Source organism: Ruditapes philippinarum, unplaced genomic scaffold, assembly GCF_026571515.1.
Source record: "Ruditapes philippinarum isolate M1 unplaced genomic scaffold, ASM2657151v2 ctg7774_1_1_1_1, whole genome shotgun sequence".
NCBI classification, from domain to species: Eukaryota; Metazoa; Mollusca; class Bivalvia; order Venerida; family Veneridae; genus Ruditapes; species Ruditapes philippinarum.
This window is the reverse complement of record NW_026861090.1, coordinates 22092-45146: the sequence shown is the minus strand read 5'-3', so window position 1 is coordinate 45146 and position 23055 is coordinate 22092. Positions and strand designations below refer to the sequence as shown.

General features: G+C 31.0%; 1 protein-coding gene across 1 annotated transcript in view; it reads left to right on the top strand.

The window, feature by feature from the left end:
• Nucleotides 1-2598: 2598 nt before the first annotated feature.
• LOC132714493 (uncharacterized) overlaps nt 2599-23055 on the top strand; it is a 36144-nt gene continuing 15687 nt past the window's right edge. Inside the window, exons 1-23 of the mRNA XM_060697385.1 lie at nt 2599-2724; nt 4770-4857; nt 5486-5680; nt 6251-6384; nt 8041-8149; nt 8612-8769; nt 9676-9787; nt 10154-10335; nt 11189-11281; nt 11984-12064; nt 12736-12859; nt 13166-13330; nt 14122-14355; nt 15068-15189; nt 15877-15983; nt 16167-16299; nt 16583-16667; nt 17755-17933; nt 18327-18431; nt 18889-18969; nt 19505-19628; nt 19964-20137; nt 20551-20775. Coding sequence (XP_060553368.1) covers nt 2713-2724; nt 4770-4857; nt 5486-5680; nt 6251-6384; nt 8041-8149; nt 8612-8769; nt 9676-9787; nt 10154-10335; nt 11189-11281; nt 11984-12064; nt 12736-12859; nt 13166-13330; nt 14122-14355; nt 15068-15189; nt 15877-15983; nt 16167-16299; nt 16583-16667; nt 17755-17933; nt 18327-18431; nt 18889-18969; nt 19505-19628; nt 19964-20137; nt 20551-20775 — 3022 coding nt within the window. The 5' untranslated portion in view covers nt 2599-2712. The remainder of the gene's footprint in view (nt 2725-4769; nt 4858-5485; nt 5681-6250; nt 6385-8040; nt 8150-8611; nt 8770-9675; nt 9788-10153; nt 10336-11188; nt 11282-11983; nt 12065-12735; nt 12860-13165; nt 13331-14121; nt 14356-15067; nt 15190-15876; nt 15984-16166; nt 16300-16582; nt 16668-17754; nt 17934-18326; nt 18432-18888; nt 18970-19504; nt 19629-19963; nt 20138-20550; nt 20776-23055) is intronic.

Genomic DNA, 23055 nt, shown 5'->3' with positions numbered 1-23055 from the left:
CTTAAATAGTTCTATTCCTTCCCAAATGACCTGCATATGTTCAAAAAAGTATTCCCTTATCTCTTCAGGCTCTACTTTTTTTAAAGATCTCTGCCCAATAAGATCAGTTTTTTTTACAATACAACATGTCAATATATACTTCCAATATTTCCCAATTCTGCCATAATTTTATCAAATCAGAGTCAGCAACTGACAATAGTGACTAAACAGGTTTATCAGAATGAACTTTTTTCAGTATAATCAGTTCCTTAATTGCTAAATCACTTTTTTGAAAATTGATTAATTCTTCATGAGTCCAATAACTCAACAAATTTATCTTAGATTTTGTCAACTCCGAGGTTTTATTAACAGAGTTTACGCAATTTAAACTTTGACCTTTAAACTTGGGAAACAATTTGTTTTGTCCTTGACTTTCAATATGGTCAAATTGACTTTTTACATTACAATGTTCAGTTTCTAACTGTTTTGAAGATTTTTTGAATTTCATTATTTTTATTATAAAATGACTTTTATGATTTTGTTTTAACTTGATGGTTACAAAACACTCAGGACAGTTAGTTTCAGTACCCTGACGTTTTACTAGACGTTTCACAACAGATCCTGAAGTACTATTATATTTGTTCAAGAACCGACCAAATATCTAACACTCGAATGATGACCCATTGTATTTCACTAAAGGAGCGCTATTCTCAAGAAATATTATGAACAATCCTCTCTACGAATCTGGGGGTAATTGAAGACACTGTCATTATTTCTTTCAGTGTCCACTTAATTTTAGTTAGTAAGTCGAAATTGCGAGATAAGTAACTCGAAATTTCGAAATAAGTAAGTCGAAATATCGAGATAAGTAACTCGAAATTTCGAGATAAGTAAGTCGAAATTTCGAGTAAGTAACTCGAAATTTTGAGTTAATAAAACATACACCTGGCACTAATGCTCTTCCGTAAGATGCAGCTGGCCACTTGACAAATATCTTATTTGCACATGCTCATGGTAAATGAAAAAAAGAAAATAAAAACTTCGAAATATTAAGTCACATATTTTAGAAAGGTGAACGTGTAGTAAAGACCCCCACCAAAAATGCATAAGATTTAGCCTAAGGGCTCAAACGCCCAGCCACCCTTCCCGTTCAGTTTGTTTATTTTTTTAGATTTCATGACATTTCAAATTCATACACATGTATTATGAAAGCGTCTGCATGCAAAACCTGGTACAGCATTGTTACCAAAATTTAAGACCTGTCTGTTGAAAACAGTTAAATCGTATACATTCACATGCACAGTGCGTTAACTGGAGTGCAGGTATTAGTTACCCGCACTCAAGAACATGCCCATTTATTGGCTCATTTTTGATGGGGTTTACTTATTGTGACTGCAGAGAAAGGGAAAAAGACAGAAATTTTATATTCAGATGCTCGTTCATTGGCTACTTTTTTCTGGGGTTTCATATTGTGACAACAGGGAACGTGTTTTTATGCTTTACTATGATACAAAAGAGAAAGAACATCAAAACAAATTTGGCCATTCTAGTAATAGTAATTAAGTCGAAATTTCGAGTAAGTAAGTCGAAATTTCGAGATAAGTAAGTCAAAATTTCGAGTTAGTAAGTCGAAATTTCGAGTTAATAAAAAATATACACCTGGGACTAATGCTCCTCCGTAGCATCTCAATGAATCAGAAATTTTAAGAATTGTGCAGATTATTTTGGTATTGATATTTTGAATTATTAAAACAGATATTGGTAAATGTATATCATATACAATCTAGGTAGCAAAAAAAGATTACTAAATCTGGGTGTATACAATTGCTTTCAAACAACATAAAAGCGATTCTGCGGCAGGTGTGCACAACTATCACCTTTTCAGGCCAATAACGTGTTATGTAATATACCCAAACCAGACATATACGAGTGTATATTCACAAACACATAAAAGCCACTGAATGATAAGTTGTTCAATTAAGCAGATTATATAAAATTAATGATGGTGATGCAAATGTGATATGCATATTAATATGTGAATTTTTATCAGTTCAAATCCTAAAGTTGAACCACTTTACAGCTGATAGAGAAACAAAATCATGAACGATATGGTGATAAGCTTGATATACTGTATAACAAAGATAACTGCATACAGTTTATACAAAGATTGTCAAGATTGATTCACTGTTACAATTTCATTTGTCAAACTGTAACAAAAACTAAAGAAAACATAGTTCATTTTCTTCTGTACGAAAGTCGTAGAAATGTTATTTTGGCGCAACATTTTTCACTCACTAGCAGCGGTTAAAATTCAACCATAGCGTATTGGCATCCGGAAATTATAGCAACGCTAAAAGCTGAAGTGCTAAGCAACTGTCAAGGAGGTCTACTCTCTCCTATTGTTGATACTATTTTTAAATATTTTATGATAAAATCGGCATAAATAAATCAGAACTTATTGTGATCACGTTCCTTTATAAGGAGACAAAGGCTATCCCCAAAATGTACGTACGTAAATATATAAACTTATTTATATAATATTCATATAGTGTTGTGAAGCTTACTAAATTTCACTATCAATGGTGGGTAGTTTACGATAATAATTATCAGAAGTTATATCATACTTTTAAATTCACGTGTGTATGAAAAACGACTGTATTATAACAGAATATTGTTGAAATAACAATTTTGTGTACAATTTTGGAATAAACTTTCGTGGATAATTGGATTAAAATGTATCAATTTGTAAGATACTTCTTTGTTTTTATTTTATATTTGAATTTTAGACTATTATAAAAAACACGGCGTAACTGAAGCATGGGGCCAGAAACTTTATTTTTAAAAGTCTTCTCTATGGTGCATTTATATGTTGAAGGGAAAAACACTGATTAAAACAAATTTAAAGGGACACCACTGAGGTTTATGGACATGACGGGATTCCGAGATTTGTGTATCATTTGATGTAGGTCTGAACAATAACTCAAATATTTAGATTATAACCACGACGCTTCTTTTTTTTCAGAATCATCTTTTTTTTAATGTGCAAAATGGCTCAAAAATGATATCGCTTTTCACACAAATTGGGCTATGAATGACCCAAATAGATATTCAACTTAATTCCGGGCATATTTATTCATTATCCTTTGCAGAATTTTCCGTTTAAGTGCTTCACTGAAAGTATTCATGAGTGAATTTCAAACTGATGTTCTAAGGCTTTTTTACTTCAGTGGGGCTCCTTTAATATGAAAATGCTCTGTTAATAAAACTTATATGGTACTTTCTTTGTTCATATGTTGTTGCTAAAAGAACTGTATTATGTTAAGAGCAATATAGATTTTTTTTTTTAACTTGAACTTTAATACATGTAAGTTTAGTTTAAACAGTATTTATTTATAATCTATACATTCCTGTTCGATTTGAGGTATAAAAACGACTAAGAATTCATTTTTAAATGGATTTTAGTTTAGTGTTAGATCTATTTAACATAATTGTATAATTAAAGACCACCCATACTTGAGCATATCATTGGAGTGCAATTAAAAGTATACTCAAAGATAAAGACTTGCAGTTTGTTCAAAGTAAAAGGAATCAGGTACGCAAAATTAAATATATAAGAAAAGAAAATCTACATTCCTGATTTTAAAAAATTGCTGGTTTTTATTAAAACAAAATTTTTTTTCTTCAAAAAACCCTTTTAGCATAAAAGGGACAATTTTTGTTTTTCTTTGTTTCCTTGAATTTGTAGAATTAACCCCAGACCCACCAACACATTTTATTAGATTTTACATCACATTAACACACTGTTAAGGCCATTAGGTGACTTTTCAATGGTGACCTAAAGGTGTCACTCCGTGCGTAATTTCAGGCACAAACGGGCACCTGAGTAGAACCACCGACGTTCCACAAGATAGATGGGTAGTAAAAAGTGAATTTTGTTTCATAGTGTCGTATGAAAGAGCCAGCTGGGTTTGTTCAACACCACTAAAGGCGGATTAACATAAAACAACTGATTTTAAGCGTCATTATTATAAATTGCTCTAAAGGAAGCGATTCAATTTGGAAAGATGCTTTATGTAAATGACCTACCTTGTTTCTTTAAACTATAACTAAGATGTTATATCGGTTATCACTTCCAGTTTATCGTTCGAAAACTAAAAATAGATCATCACACGTTAAACCACTAACGATTGCTAAATATAAAACAAAGATGGCGCATAGTGAGATACATTATCAAACTAGTTTTATCTGTGTTATCATCATGCAACATTATTAAAATGTCTCTAAATTCGACTTTTTCTATGTCCTAACGAATAGTAATTATAGTAGTGAATTGTTCCTCTATTTATAAAGTTGTTGTTTTTTTTTCATTCCCAAAAATGATATTTTGCTTTACTTTCCTTTTTTTACTTCTTTTTCTTCAAATAACTTTTCATTTTTTTTTATTTCACATATTTTACTGTCTTAATATATCTTAAACAATGATATTTGTTTGACTTAAAGATCATCCTGAAAATCTAAATGCTAAATTTGACATTTCTTTTCAATCCAACCAAAAATAGCAGATAATTGGGAAAAAGAATATTCGGACTTATGTCCGTTTAAAGGGGTTTGGTCTACAGTGAATGGGCACATTTCCCATAGTTTATTTCCAATATTGATAACAAACAAAAAACAAACAAAGAACGGGAAGAAATGTAGCATTATGATATTCTGAAAAAAAAATCTTTAATTTCTGTATTTTGTAATTTTTATCTATATTTCTGGCTTTTATCTTCACCATTTATTTATAGACTGGAATATTTGTCTTCCTCATATATACTGTGTATGGACAACAAACACCTTACTGCACGAAATTCACCGGTACAGCAAGTCCGAACGGTAAGTGCGCTGCGATGATGTTGAGAATTCGAGATATTGTGATACTTTACCAGTGTTTGCTATATGATTGACTGTCTTGGTTTAAACATATTTATTTAAGCTCGATTGCGAAACAAGTTCTTGCAACTTATATTAATCACTTTCGAGTCCGCTTCCTGGAACCAACCAGTACTGGTGTCATATGAAGAAACATGATTTCTGGGTTGAGAGGCAGACACTTTAACCACTAGGCCACCGCTCCCCTTACTGTCTTGATAGATAACTTATGTTAATTAAAAAATTTTGCATCTTTTAACTTTATGTTACTTACAGTAATTATTGATAATAAATATAGTACAATCTCTGCAGAACAGTTAAGAATTGTGCTTTGTTGTTGAGAGGTGTTGCTCCAGAGAAGTTTTAATTTATTTAGTTTAATTTATCTTAAAGTCTTACTTTGGGAAAAATTAAAGCGGTAATTGCTCTAAAAGGGCTGTTCTGTACAAGTTGCACTGTACTGTGTATAAATCGCTACAATCGAGGAATGTGCACACAATCTATGACAATAGCTTTGATATAGATGTATATCTAAAGTGTGATATAACTTAGCTCCATGACCAATTTCTTACCCCATCATTTGTTTATTTAGATCCTACATTACCGGACCTGCCAGATCAGTTCCAGACGACAATAGAGGCGAATTTCGTCATCAAAGGATACACAATAACTGCGTATGAATATTTTGACAATCCTGGTAACCGAGCGGCGATGAGAGCAAATAAAAATAATACAGACAATATATCATTATTTGATTATACAAATAATCAATTAACATTCATTAATGGTAAGATATTAATAAATTGATAGTAAAAAATCATAATAGATTTTTGTTGCGTTTTAAATGGCATCGACACTGTTAAAGTCATACGGCGAGTTTCCAGCTTTACTGGTGGAGTAAGACCTCTGATGGCCGTGTTCGTCCGTGCATTATTTCAGGCACCGGCGGGCTCTTAAATAGAGCATCCGGCGTTCCGTCAGTTGGTTGGATATATTCCTTTCTTCCATTAATAGATATCACATCTCCTTACTACTTAAGAGGCCGGAAAGCCCAGTTTAACCATTTTTTAAAGGCAGCACATGTCTTTTTAACGGCAGATCAAGAGAGTCAATGTTACTTTGAACTATTTATGTATACAATATTATTTGATAAAATAAAGAAATTCTTGAAATGTCAATGAAATTGTTCATTTTGTACTGACAATAGTCAGATGTCGCCATCTTCGAAAACAATTAATCGGTACTATGTAAAGCTAGCCTAAATTATCTATTTTATCCATGTAATCTGCCTTTATTTCTTGGGGAATCTTATGAATAGAATTTGACAAATGTTATGTTACAATTTCTTTGTCTGCAGGAAATTCATGTCAAGTAAAGAATCTCACCACGGATCCAACAGACGTGTATTTTGGCAGTTTTTCAAAAGGTGGAATTCCTCCTCATATTCTTAACTCTAGAGGAGCCCTACATTTTCTAAAATCATCTGGACAGGTAAAAATGAATATGGATATATTAAATTCATACACTATAAAACGTAGCCCATGGACTTCCAGTGTATCAGATCATTTTAGTCACGTTTTCATTTCCAGAGTCCAAAATAATCCATATTAAATGCATATTGTACCACAGATTCGTTTTAATTTTCAGAAACAAAAAAAATTAGTACACATAGTGCTATATCTAACCTCGCGTTTCATGTTAAAAGTCCTTAAATCCATACCAAATCCTTATTGTACAAAAATAACAAAATTCTTTTGCACTCTATGCAAGAATAAATAACCGCAATTTAACAATGGATTTAATACTTTTTTGATAGTACTATATAACCAATATTAATATATTTATCAAGTATGATGCTTCGGCAACATCAAACCTCGACTCATTTGATCCGTATGTCCGAAATCGGTTTGGAAACTTTAGAGAAAAGGCGATACAAACACAAACTTATTTTTTTAACAAAAGGTAAAATAATCTCACCCAGAATGTCTTTCAGATATTGTCTATTCTTCGGTTGGCTCCGATAATCGATATCCCTTAAGGAATGCTCAAGATTCACAGACTGTTCGATCACGTACTGGTTTTTTCTACAAATCTTTAACCTTCTGTCAGTAGACTGATATTCAAACAAAATAGTTCCTCCGGTCCGCTGTAAGCTTTCAATCGCATTGGCTTAAAAGAAATATAACAAAAATTCCGATATTATTTTACTATGGTGAGTGTAGAGATCAAATGATACATATCAGACTTTGAAGCGAATATAGTTTTCTTGCATCTTCTTCGATGTTTGAAAATTGTTTTAGAAGCATAATTATTTACATATATAAAATGTCACTTAAGTGTGGAAACAATTATGCCAGCCCGCATAGCTCAATCGGTCAGAGCGCGAGACTGATAATCTCCACATTGTCGTTTCGATTCCCGGGCTGGCCAATTAAAATTACTACTCAGTCTTTCGGATGAGACCTTAAATCGAGGTTCCGTGTATTAGTGCTAAAACACTTGGTACGTAAAAGAACTAGGAGAAGCTTCTGGAATTGGGGCATCTGTCTGTACCTGTTACTTGCACTATCATCCAAAAATATAAAAATGACTAATACTCTTCTGGAGGACTCGAAAATATGGGCAACCGGTGGCGAGTATAAATAAATAAACTCGAAAGAAATGGTAACAACCTTAATTACAACATACAGAATATTTAAATTCATCCTATTTGTAAGACATATTTTCAATAAAAATTTTACCGAAATTGACCTTATAAAAGAAATACATGCGTTACTCATTATGAAAGGTTACATCGTCTATTTTCGTTTCTGAAGTCACATTTAATTACATCAACTCCGAGATTATTAAAGTAATTGTCGATGCGTACCGATTGTTACAACGTGATATTTACCTCAATACACCTCGACGATATCTCATAATCGTTCTTATCCCACGATTGACGGAAAGGGCCGAAAAGTTACGATTATGTAATATGACAGAAAACCATTACTATCATATAAATCTTCATTGTCACGGTCTGTTGAAAAAGAAATTTATTTACAATTGTGAAAAAAAAGTTAATTCAATTTGTTCAATTGTTTTCAAAAATGATTTTTATGTTCAATTATAACAACAATTTTACGAATGTTTTGTATTATTTTTCAGCAATACATGGGAAAAGATGTAGTTCGAGGTATCAGCGTTGATCATTGGAGATCATGTATATACTGGCCACAGATTCGAGCCAACTTTACCCTAGACTACTATTTCACGGGTAGGATATTACAAACTCAAATTTTCAAGTTTGTGAAATGAAAATATAAATTAAATTTAGAATATTTTCATATATGTTATGTTTGTAAGTATGTTGTGTAATATATGCAAAGGAATATTGTAAAATGAATCATATTTGGGCACAGGAGTATAGATAAAATATCTTTAGAATCTTTTAGCCATTTACATAATTATACAAGGTTCAATCTTTACTTTTAATATTGCAAATATACGTGTCATAATTACTAGAATTTCTAGAATTTACAAAATATTTTTAACAAACTATCTTCTGTACATAAACAGTCTTGAGCGCTTTATTGTTTAATTGTTCGAATATGGAACACTAGTCTCTTAAACTGTGAAAATTATTCAAAATAGTATCATATTATATTCATTTTAAATCACTATAAACAACGTCTAGTACAAATTGTAATCCCTTTTGCTGTTTAACATTTAAATTCAGTTCAAGAATGGAAAGACGCTATAGCATATCCTAGAATTCCAGTTCGAGCTTATGTCAAGGGAGTGACTGAAGATTTTACAGGGGCGGTGTCACATGTTGAACATTACTATGATTATGTTGACTTTAGAACAGAAATTGCTGACTTGACAGTTTTTGAAGCAAGTTATTATATTTTGTCATTTCACTTCTTCTTGTTGTTTTTGGGGATTGTTTTGCTTGTTTGTGTGTTTGGGGAATTTTTTTTGTAATTTCACTTAAATTGTATGTTTTAATTCTTTACCAATTACAAAACAACTTGATTTTCTCTAACATTGAAATGATAAATAAAGCAGGAAAATAGATGAATGAATGAACGGAACGTCGCTCGTTATACTCAGGTGCCCGTTCGTGCCTTAAATAATGCACGAATTAGCTCTTGAGGTCTTACAATAAAACTGAGGGTCGACATATGACCATTACAGAATCTGTGTGACTTGAAACCCAACACAAAAAGAATAATAAAAATATGAGGGTAAAGAAAAAAACCAACAATGGGTTTGGGGGCCCATACCCGAAAGCCCTGAGTTTTCCCCAGTCTGATAGTACCCTGCTGTTTTTCCCTCAAACTTATTACAAGTAAGAAATTTTTGAAGTGAACGCTGGATCCGATAAAAGCGGGGATGGCAGGTTTTGGGTAAGCGGTCGAAAAACTCTTAAATTGGCTAAAATAGACAATATATATATACATTATACAATGCTACGTTAATAATTTGGTAAAAATATGAAGTTACCAATACTTATACAACAGTCAAATTTTTTCAATAACTCTCCTTGATTTTGACATGTTATATTAACAAAAAAGGGAATTTTGATTAATTTTAACTGAAGCATTCACTTAAAATTTAAACCAGTAACTGGCGGTCACATTACAAGGCCCATAACTCTAGTATGGATTTTGACGAAATGATTGCCCTTAATATATCTTAAATATATCTTGTAATATCTTAAAACTATATCTATACATTTATGAGTTTGTAACGATATCAATGCACTAAGATATTTTCTTTTTTTCAAATCACTATCAGGTCTGGTATGACAGAACAAAGAACATAGTTAGGAGTGACATGAGGCTACCAGTAGCACGTGCAGGGTTAGCTCAAAACACGCTTGTATCTATAATAGACGATTACAATTATGGTATGACACTGTAAATTCACTTTAAACACGTTGACGACTTTCTAATAGGCCACCTACGTTTTATCATATCTTAGAAATAATTATCAGAGAAAAAAAAAAAAATAACCAAGTATGCGTTTGATATCAATAATTGCTCACATAATCAGTAGCAATGTGATAGACATATTCCAGAAATTAGAATATTTTAGATTTCTAAGCACGAACAAACAAAGTTTTATAGTTACAGATTCAAAAATAAGCACAATACGTTGACTACTCTTTTGCAAACGACAGTGCATCATGACGTTATAAGTTATATTAAAAATATGACGGTAAAAGTTTCACAGTTGATATACAAAATCACTTTATCCTGTCTTTCCATTACAGGTATTGCTTACATAGTAGACAAAGTCAAAGGCAACTGTCATGTGACTGGTATATCTGAAACAGAAATGACGTCAGATTTCAATCAAACGGCTGCTGGAATGGACAATCTCTGGTTTGCATTAACATTAAAAGGACCAAGAGAAATTCTCGGTTTGGATGGTAATTTCACATACATAGGAAAGGTGTGTTATCTGTGATGTATACAAGTGTATAATTGCGTAGATTTTGTTTAAGATCAAAAGTAGCAGCATGCAATTAAGAAAGAAAATTTTACTTACATAGATGTGTTTCTTCCCTATTTATATACTTCTCAGCGGGTCTTTAGATAATAATTATTATGATATTGGCACGGACTTCAGTGGTCTGGCGAAAAGTAGCTGGATTCATATTATATTTATTATTTATACTTTTACATGTTTTGTTCGATATTTCTTTTCTATAAATAGATCGATTTCTTTCAGAATTTTTTTTGGCATTATCGGTAATTCTTGCAGAAACACAGCGCACGGAGGTTAACATAAATGGAGAAAAAACATGCATAAGCGGTTAAATCTTGTGGTCAAGCGCCGTTGCTGCGTGTGTGTTTTTGGTGTTTTTTGTTTTTGTTTTTTTTTCTTTTTTCTAATTAAAACGAGCTAACTACACTGACTGCGATAACGGCCCCGATAGTGTCAAATGCAATGGGAACTTTTCGGCCCTTTCCGTCAGTCTTCGGATAAGGTTATCATAGATAATAGCCGAACCGAAGACGTTGCGATTTTGTCAAATGACATCGTACAAGTACGTGAAAAACATGTCGAAACCGGTTTCTTTTAACGAAACGGGGAATTACCGAGTCATATCAGGCGTATACTTTTTACAAATAATAGCGCTATTCACCTTTTTTCGTCAATTAACATATGCAGAAGCACGAGCCTAAATCCTCTTTTGTTAATGTTACTAGTAATGTTATTTTAAATTCTTGATATACAGTGTAAAATTTGAGATATTACTATTGTTTTTTTAAAGTTTCATCATGTTTTATCTATAATTTAGAGAACTGTACGAGGACTATCTTGTAACGTGTTCACGGGTATAAGACCACTCGGCGGTGGTATAATGGCTACCTATGAATATTATACTCTTGTGGTAAGGGAATGTTTCTTATATACAAAATACCCGTAACTTTCATATATCATTTGGATACAAAAATATAACTTAAAATGAAATATGTGATACCGATATATTATTGTTGTGGCTTTTTTTGCTCACATAACGACTCGCAAACCAGTACTGGCTGCATTGTTTAACAAATGCATATACTTGTTTATAATGCTGCACGTTTGTAACGTCGTTTCCATTGGATAATTATGATAAAAAAATCATTAAAAACTGCTGTCAATTTATGAAGTAATTTATATATTTTTTTCTCAAATAAAGGAAGTTCACTGTATTATAGATTCATTATAAATGTTCTTGATTGAAAGCTTGTGTGACATATGCACACAACCGTTTACATAGTGCTATATAACCTGGCATTATATTTACAACTAATAACATTGAAATGAAATGATAGAACTTTAGTGAGTGCATTTTTTTCTAATTGATAAGATAGTGTGAGACTTCCTATTGATTCTTATAATTGAGTCCTGTCTATTGCACTATTAATTTTCATAATAAGTTTCAAGAGGTTAAAAAAAGCTGGAAAATAGGTTATCCCTAGTGTGTGCATATCTTAAAGATATGATTGTGAAAAGTGTAAACGTTAAAGTTGCTTCATTAAAAGGGACGTTTATTGGGGTGCTACTGTAACAGATACCTTATTTTGATAAAAGTGTTTGTTCTTTACAGGATGGTTTTGACTTCTATCCTGATGACGATCCAGTTGTCTCTCACAATATACCCTTACAGCTGACCATTACAAATGAAACGGTAAATTATTAACAATATAAATCATATAATTGTTGTTATTAATAATAATAATATAATAATAATAATAATAATATCTTTATTTAAAGAAGGTAACACATCGTAGAAAACAAGTAACATATCTTATTTCTAAATGTGGCCTTCTAAAGAATATATAGAAACACAAACACAAAAGCACCATAAAACAATAACAACTACAGAGATTTTGCCCTAAACCCTTTTTGACAAACGCTCCTTTTAGATATCAAATATAATTTATACAGTTTTCATTTACAAATATCTCAACAAATATACATGCATATTAAGTATTATAATATAATGGTTTTAACTTTCTTAGCCAAAGCAAAATTTCAGGAAAGATGAAATTTGATTATTCTGACTATATACACGTACCAGTGAGTGTATTGCGGTGGAGAGTCGGAACTTGTGTGATATTATATAATTCTTTTTTATATAAAAATGTGTTGTTTTTTTATGATTCATTGATTACGCTATAAAATGTTTTTAACATTTTAATATAGGCAAGTTCATGTATAAATAAATAGCATGTCTATAAGCAATTTCATGTAAGCCCCTGTTAGTTAGCAATATGCTTAAACTGTTAATAAAAGGGTTAAAATGGTTTCCATTTTAGTTCATGTATTTCGTTATTGTCACATATTTATGATTTACAGTTGGGTATAAGAATTATCCAGACCATCACGGCATTCAGCGAGGTCCATCCGGACTTATCTTTGTTTGACATAAGTTCATGTTATCCCGAGAATGCCAGTGTCTCTTTCAGCATCAAATTTGAAGGTATACAAATATAGTTTTTCGTCACATTTGATAGTAATAAATAAAGCTGACTTATTCCGTGTCCCTACTTATGTTGGTTATAATTTGGTTCTATACTTGTATTCTTTCCTAAAGCTCTTTTATTAGGTATTATTTACTTATGAAGTAATTTATTTCCAATACGATTTTATTTGCATAAAAGTTTTGTTTTCCTTTGCATCAATATTCTATTTATTTCCAATTGAAAGTAAAGATTACACAAATTACCTGCGTTTTCAGATTTCATTACAAAAAAAAATGTATTTCAAATTTAATATTTTATTACAGGGAAGTTTAATCCAGGGCTTCGAGATGAGATTATACGAGAAGCCCACAGCAAAATGGCGGCTGAAATGAATGTATCTCCACTCAGGGTACAGAACGTACTCATTAACTATGACAATTCGTTTGTATACGTTGCAGCAAAATTACTGGACGTGCCTCCTGTACTCAGTGAGAATATTTTAATTAAAACATATCATACATATATTGCATAGTACTGGTTTGTTTCAGGAACGTATTCGAGAGGGTGTCTTAAAGGGTATAGCTTCTTACACAATCAAACTAAAACAAATTATGTGTAAACTAAATCCCGTGAACTTTTGTAGATCTCCAGTTGTCTTATTGCATTTAGTTACTTGGAAATTATGCATACATATACTTATTTGAGCAAACTTGTAGCATACTTGGTATCAAATTTTTTAGAAATGTATTGACCACGTTTTACTTTGCATTGATATTCATCAGAATTTTGCTTTTATGAACTTAAAGTGAACGTTGCAGAATTGTACATTAAAATAATCGGTATCTATAATCAATACATATGCCAATATTATGTTTGATGAGTATGTAATATTCCGTATAAGCGCACACTTTCTGTTGCAACTCGGTATATATTGAAACTAGGTTAACATAAATGTATTCCACATCAGAGGGTTAATGTACCTTTTGTCGTGCAATATATCTGCAGAAACTCGAGGACGCAATAAATGCCTGAACCCACATGGCTTCTGTAGATATTTATACACGAAAAGAGAAACGTTAGCGCTATTCTTGCAATAAAACAACCACTTGATTCAGTATTTCCGCGTTTGTTATTTTTATCGCCTTTTACATGGTCTTCTTTCGATTTATTTTGACAAAATTTGACAACTGAAACGTACACAGCAAAGTACACTTTTCTACTTTAATATTGCTATGATTTACCCACATTTCTAAATGTTATTCTACCTTTCTTATTTCAGAACAGTTTACAATGTATCAAAACTTTACTTCACGTTCATTGAATGATCTCAGTTATCCATCAAGTGTTGTAGCCTCTCCGACATTGTGCGCGGCATACTGTGTTGCAAACACGAATTTCACGTGCAACAGTTTTGATTTCTGTGCTGATTCAAACCATGCTTGCCGCCTAAGTAAAAGTCATTCTGATGGAAGAAATACGCTATCAAATGGTGTTTTGTGTACACACTATTCTAGTAAGTTTTTTTTTCTAAAATTACTTTGTTCCTTTACGTTTAAAGGAACAAAAATAATATCATACTTTTTTATTCTAGAAATTCTTACATTACGACCTAACTGTCTTGAAATTAACCATAAGCGTTAAAGCGTTGAAATTTAATGTAAGCATAATTTATACTCTGTAGATGATGTTTTGTTGTTAAATGGTCCACAATCGAAAGAAAAAATGCATGTGAGAAATGAAATGTAAAATTTTGAGTAAAGATTAAATTCAAAGATATTTCTTTAGAAATGGTTAAACAAAGAATATGCGGCGATCATAATAATATGTATAAAGATCGTATCAGCATTGACCAGTGATGTATCAGATTCATTTAAAATTCAGTGCTACTATTACCTAGCTTTCACGTTCGCTTAACGAATTTCTTTCAAAATTATCGAAAAGGAAGACTTTCCCAAAAGCTCATTAAGAATAGTATTTGTATCAAATTATTTATCCATTTATTCTGATATATATATATATATCAATTTAGTTATTATTTTTGTTCATTTGTTGTTTGTTTGTTCGTTTTTTTCTGGTTGTCTGTCTGTGTCTCAGATTGATTGATTGATTGGTTGGTTGGTTGATTGATTGATTGATTGATTGATTGATTGATTGATTTTGTCTGATTTATTAAAAATATATATATATCTATCTATTAATATATTTTATTTTGTACCTGCACAAAGGAACCGTCGATGGTCATTCTATGACAGAAGTAGAGTTTGAAGCCGCCTACAAGAGTTTAAGGACTGCTGTATACGGAGGTCAGTTACAGATACAGACATTTCTACCATACTTGAAAACTCCTGTAAGTTGTTCTAGGAAACAAATTATTTATTTACTTTTTCGACAAATATTGATGTAGTTATAATTGTATATATATCACAGTATTGCCATCTACAAAAGTAAAACGTCACTAGTTATTTGAACCCTTATACTGCATGAACCGAAACTGATAAGCCATGCAGTCTGACCAGAGTCTAATGATAAACTTTAAATTTCCATCTCAATGACGTTGATGACAGTACCAAAAATAGATACCGGAAGACAATGTGATAAATTTAAGAGACAAAGGTTAATTAATATTTATGTCTCTGTGGTCGTCTACAGTTGATAAAGATATTAAGTAAGTGTACATTTGTTAAATATGTGTTGAACATCGAGAAATAGCAGAAGTATAGATTTTATAACTGTTCATATTGAAGCTTAAATATTGTTTTAATCGGTGCTGGGAGGGGATTAGAGCATCGTTGGTTACCCACGGTATACATGTATATTCCGTACGTGGGTAACCGACGGCGGGGATAGAGGTGCTTCGTATAATTTTCTTTTTTTCTGAAGAACGCACTCGGTCTAACCTAATACGAAAGGTTTGCCCTCATTGTTTTAAATACTGTATGTTATCATTGGTCAAGTACGATTATTATATTTTAGAAGGACAAAGCATGTTAAAATATGCACTGTTGCTTTATACTTATAGATTTGTACTTTGTAGATATACTTTACTGCAGTCGACATATCAATATCGTACGGCAAGTATATTCATTTCTTTCTTTGTCATGTCCTTAACATTGTTCCAACAATAATGAATGATTTCATAGTGTACGTATTTTATGTTAAAGTAAAAACTTCATCAGTAAAAGGTAAAAACCATTATAAAAATGCAATAGCTTTTTATCAGTTTACTATAACTCATTGCCGCTGATAATTAATACAAATATTCTTTAGTTTATCAACCACTCTCTAATATGATGCACATAAAACGATAAATAAAACTTGAACCGTTTTTAAATTACCATTTAAAATTTATTATGCAACAGGACGGCTTTATTACCAGGGTGTTCCACAATTCACGGGTCAGTTTTCCTACCACCTAGAATCAAAAACACCGTATTCTGAAACAATATTCAATTCACATGTAAGACTTTATAATATATTTTCTGAAAGTCTATGATACAGATTTAATATCACTTCATTTTCATAACGTGGTCGGTTACTTGTTTAAATAGAAGTTGAATTATTATACATATCATTTGTACTCAAGACAAAGCGTCATGGAAACATAATATCTTTCAATAATTTTCTTCGTTTATTCTATCCAATTTCAAAAATAAAAAATGTTTGCAATAGACTAACATCAAAATTCTGTGCAAAAAAACGTGAAGTATTATTATCTCAGAATGAGTTAACATTTATTTCAGATATGGTACGACTATGAATATAAACTGGTGCGATATGATTTGGTTGATAATGGTCCTGTTTCAAAAATACACGATTATAACTCAGGTACTTCAAAAATGTTTAGTTAGTCTTAAAGCATATGATGATTTAATTTATATGATTACGATTATTCCTTAGTCAAAATGTCACGTGTTTTGTGTAATCAATGTGGTCTCTTCCTACTTTACTCATGGCTAAATATTTCAATGTCCACCCATATATTATATTTGGCTTGATCGGATATCCAAGAATGATTTTCAGAAAGATAGCTGGATGGTAGGCAGAGAAATAGCATTTTGCAAACGCATTATATCTAATGTCATACATCATAACCGTCATATCATATCTACTGCTTAAAGCTTTGTCACAACCTTTAGATTTTCTTCCGTAAAGAGTATCAATGTTGATCTCTGTTCATCATAAATAAGGGTGCACATTACAGAGAGAAACATGCTAAACGTCCAATATAGCGATTGTGATCAAAATGGTGTTATAAAGGAGGATGAGTACAATAAAAGGAAACAATTTCTTGTTGTGCTGTTTCCTTATGGTCATGTGGTTCTCGGAAATGTCTCGGTCATGGTTTTTACTTTTGGCTTAATCAAACAAAGCACCTTAGAGAATTTCATCTTAAAAAGTAAAAGTTATCTGCTCGATCAGGTCCATGGCTATCATAAGTTTTAAAGAATATATATCAAAGTTTTCATAGAATTAAATCAAACTGGTAAACATACGGACATCTTAACAATAACAATTTTTTGTCACAAGCCTGAAAATATCAGAATTAACAACCACAAAATGTCATATCACTTTGCTAAGAAAGACAGAGACGGACACAGATAGACAATATTTAGTTGGAAGACGAACAGAAAATCTTAGTATATTATTCTATCTAAATCAATATCTTGTGTTTCTTTCAGACCTTCAAAAAAGTACAACATATTAAGTATTGTTAAGAAAAATTTAGGATTTTTTTTTTCGTATAAGTTATCCCGAATTGAGCTTCGTATCCAACTTTTGAACACTATACAAAAGGATCCCTATTGGGTGTGACAAAGCTTACCTGCATAATTTAGTTGAAATGATAATGTTTGAGACACTAAACATTTTAAGAGATAATAAAACTGTTGATTTGTTAATGTTTTGATTCCAGGTATAGCTTATGTTATAAACAAGAACACCCTTAAATGTCAGGTATCTCCAATTAATGACAGATCGTTCGATGTTCAAGCACCATCATCAAAACAGATAAATCGTACAGGATATGTTCTTCAGATCAAAAACCCCATACAACTATTTGACCTCTCACAAAACTTCGTATATGCTGGACAGGTGAAGTTCTTTAACGCTCTTATATATGTTTATTATAACTTACTATTTGTTGCAATTACCTTATCTCACGCCTTTTTATTTTCCGAGCGAAAGATTTTCATCCAATTCCATTGTCAAATTGGTGTTATTGTTTTCACAAACTGTGTTGAATATTTAAAATTCTTTTTTGTTTCTGAAACCTTCATCATTTTGATAATTTACCTGATGGTAGAAATATCTCAATGATGTGCAGTTTTGATTGTTACTGATATGTTGAGTCGATAGAATTTTTCAGATATGATTAAGTGCGATTTATGTTTTCAATTATTATTTTTGTTTACAATACTTTGAATTCAGCATAAATATATTGTTTCCTTCTTCAATCTTAAATTGTCATTCATATCTCACTTTCAGAAAACTATAAGAGGTATTTTATGTGATGTTTACGAAAATGTCGGAAAGTTCAGTTTTGGTGAAGGTACGAGCAAACAAGCAGTCGTACAGTTCTATTTTATGGCAGTAAGGATTAAATATTTGCAAACTTCTTTGTGAAATATTGATAGTTCGTGAATAATGATGTGATCTTGTTGTTTGAAAATTAAAAGTTTAAAAGTTTCCTTTCTTTCCATGTCATGGAAGTATTGAAATGCAAAGAAAAAATTGTTGTTTTTTTCTTTTTTCAAAGAACAATATACATGTAATTATATATAATGTAGCCTAGAACCTTTTGAATTGTATATCATAAACTGCAATAAAATATGATTATACACCATTAGACAATGGATTTATCAAGTTTATGTGAAAGTTCTTATATTAATCGCCAGTAATGTAGAAACTTCCAGTATTTTCATTTTAGGATTTCATTTAAGTATTTTATCAGTCTTACCCATTTCAACTAATGTTAATGCATATGTAAGAGGAGTTAAACAGAATGTTTTAACACATTTTCTTATGACCAATTTGTATATAACTTAAGCAAACATGGCAAGAAATGTCTGAAAACTCAGGCCAAGCTGTCTCTACGCAACCTGTTAGTTTAGTTGCAACATCAACAGATGTAAGTATAAATGTTTTTAATTTATTTCTATATCTAAATATATGGAATTCAAAACCTTAAAAAAAATCAGATGAATTTGTCCTTAATCGATGGTCTGTAATACCTTGAATATTTATTTTGATAGTATTTAGTATCATATGTGACAACAAATCACAAAATAATTATGAAATAGCTATATATTGATGCTATTGGTAAGTGTGAGATACATGATCCGGTATGTTTTATATATATCCGGTAATTTATTGTTCTAGAACATAATATTATTATTCAAGATACTATTATTCATTACATAAATGTTCTTACTAAATCACCTATAACCCTATCAACATATTTGCTAGGGTTATATTTAACTCAAGCACATAGAACCCTAAGAATAAATTCCATGTAATTTTTATGATACTTGCCTATTGTAGAACACTTTAAATATATTGATATGGTCTTGATGATACACATTTATTTATATATTAAATCATTGTTTTTATATGATATAGAAATATTATTCCAAACTAAAATGACTGATTGATTTTCTGTACAGTCAATGTCAACGATACATTATGATGTAATCGACTTCAATGAGCAGCATCCAGATTTATCCAACTTCAACATTCAGCCATGTTTCCCTGCTGATCAACAGAGACATATTCTTCTTCAGTTTAACCGTAAGTTATTGTTTGCATTAGCCTTAAGTTATATTGCATAATGTTGGATGTAACAAGGACTACTTCATGACTTACAAGGATTGTCCCGAAAATTCGTTAATTTAATTAATTTTGATATGTGATTTACAACAATTCGTTTACATACCTGAACAATTGAAAAAGAAATCGGCTTAAGCACCAAATATTAAAGGGAAATAAAATATGTATGTATGTATGTATGTATTTCAGAAAGGTTCACTATTCGTTAGTCAAATACATCTACTTGTTGGAATTACTGATAAGATATTTTAAACTGATGCTTTTTTAACGTATTATAAGATATTAATATATTTCAGAGTCTTACCACCCTACATTAGACACACATCTTGCTGAGTTTATAAAGAACGTTCAGATGCAACTGTCAGTATTGACTGGTGTATCACCACTGAGGTTCCAAAATCCCCAGGTCTCCTTTGACGGTCCAAATACATTCTATATTGCCACTATGGTAGAACAGTCTCCATCTTTATGTAAGGTTTATACATTTGAATAAGTACCAGTCGATATCGAATACTTACTAATATTTTTTTTTATGTTATCTTGTTTGAAAATGTATACGGTCAGGCTTAATTTTTTCAATAGCATGTGTAAAATATAACTATCTCAGTGTAAGCAATTTAGAGAAATTCAGCAAAAGTGACTATAAAATACAAGTACATGTGATTCAGACAGTCAAACTGTTTGAGGTAATATTGATATTCATAATTATGAGGAATAATTTTCAAAAATTTCTATATTACATTAGACGCATAAATCGAAAATATTGACAGGCTACTTATGTCGTTATTATTAAAAAATAAATCAGAGATATATGTGCAGTCTAAAATACCTCTAGCAGAGCCATTGTTACAATTCGACATTATTAATCATGCACGCCTTTCAGTGGATTTCACTAAGATTAGTCAAAGAGTGGGTGTTTATAGTATGGATGCCACGTACGTTGATGTGTTGAGCGATTTACAATGTGCTGATATGTGCAGGAATATGACTGGGTTTGTTTGTCTAAGTTTTGATTATTGTCCCTCAACCAAACAATGCCAATTGAGCAAACGCCGAACACCAGATGGACAATTGTTGAAGAAGAAAGCTTCGTGTGACCATTATTCTAGTAAGTAGCTAAGAAAAGAGAGAAAGAAAGTAAAGGAAGAAACTTTTGTGTTGATATATCATTTTATGAAAAAATCAAACCTATCTGAAGTGATAATAATAATTGTGTAATACAAAAGTATCACTCTTAGTTCTTTACACTACTTACACAGCTGACAATAATTAATCTTTTTAACATTTTGTGTACTCTTTTAACCAACAATTTTATCTGAAAATTGTTCTCTGTAAACCACAAATTCTAGAAATTAAAAATAAAATTTTTTAAAAGCTAAAAGTCTATTGCATTTCAAAATTAATAGTATCTCAAAATCTTAGATATAGTATATTTCGAGTACAGATGTCTTTGTGTTCTGCATCGAATATGGTTTAAACAATTAACTTACACGATCCAAATTATTAAATATGCAACTGATAAAAGAGAAAAAGTCGGTGTTACTGGCAAATTCTTGATAGTATATATTAATTTTACTATTCAGTTGTCTAATGTGGAATGTTTTACGACCACTCATATATTAAAAAATTAATAAGGACTCGTTAATGATTTTTCAATTGTCCCATAAATAATCTGATCTCTTGAAAGGCTGATGCTGTGAATGGAAATAAATAAGATTTGATACCTTTAATTGTAAATTCATAATGTTTTAATGGTTACTTACATTACTTTATTAAAAGGAGAGATATTCTTTTTTGCAAGATTCTTCCTTATCAATAATTTTTTTTTAAAAACGTGTCGGAAATGGCCTTAAATTGACTATAACACGTATAAATTGTCTCAAGAAGTTCAATAAAGTTGATAGCTAATTAAGTGCTTAAAAATAATGTGCTACAGAAAACAAGTGATTTTATTACGGATATGTAATTTTGAAAATCACTGATTTTATTACTTTATTAGCTTTGGTTATTTACAAGACAGTCTAATTATGTATATCTAATAAATAACAGCAAAAAAGTGCACATTGAGTTTATTTAAACAATTTAAACATTTAGGCAAAGTAAATAATGCATATGCAGATGCATGACAAATTACTCAACTATTCATCTACAAATTAAACAGACTCTAAAAAAACTTATATTAGAATTTATTTTACCAGTTCTTCTCCAGAGAACCTTATGCCTACTGAGTTTTTTTGTGTTTTTTTTTTGACATGACTGGTATTGAAATAACTTTTCAAGAGAAATGTCCCATTTGATGTAGGTCTAGATCAATAACTTGTGTGCACATTTCCAGATTATTTGCTCACTTCATTTTTGCCGAATGACCCAAAATTGAAGCTTTTCACTTTTCGGGCTTACAACAGCACACCAAAAATATTTCTGAGCATATTTCTTCATTTTCTTGTCCATACCATTCTGGTTTTAGTTCCAAAACCTAATCTATATACGGAATTCAAATTGTGTGTCTGAAGGTTTTTGTACCTGAGTGAATTTCCTTTTAAAGTATTACAATATACCCCAAACTTATTTGTGATTGAAGTAAAAACTTAAATGTATACAATCATCATGTATTCAATCATCATGTTGATATCCATATTGAACTCTTTAAAGTAAAAACGTCTTAATATCAAATACTGTTATTTGTTTGTTTAATTAGGTTTTACGTCACACTGACACATTATAGGTCAAAATATTGTTATAATATCAAATTAATGAATTTATAGAAACTGTCTGACAGACACAAAGTGCAAGAACGGAACAAAACCTTTTCATTTTGCTGATATCCGTATATTTTCTTCATAATATTATGTTCTGATATTATGGTAGCTTTGAGTAAATTGATTTTTCTATTTTACTAGCTCATTTTCGAAGTTTGGTTTAGTGTACTAGAAAATGTTCATAATTTCACTTGTTTTGACGACAGTTTTTTTAACTATTACTTATTACTTATTTTATAAGTATAATTAAACAATTATACTTAATTTGCTTTGGGATGTATTCACAAAGTTATATATTGTTTTATGTAAGTTAAATCATAACTAGACCTATCACTGAAGGTGATTAATACCCCCACCTGCAACTTTGACTTTATGAAAAAAAAAGTAGTCTGAAGAAAGATTTGAACACATACTATCAACTGTGTACAAAGAAATATTTCAATTAATTGTAATCGCAACTGGGGTCTTGAAATAAGCTTGCTATACACCAAGTTTGATTACAATATCTCATTCCTAACTCTACTTATTGTCCAGAAACCATTTTTTCTATTTTAAGTAACACTGTAATGGTGACCTTGACCCTAGGGGTCCAAATGCAATACCAACCAAGGTCTTCAAATAAGCTTCCT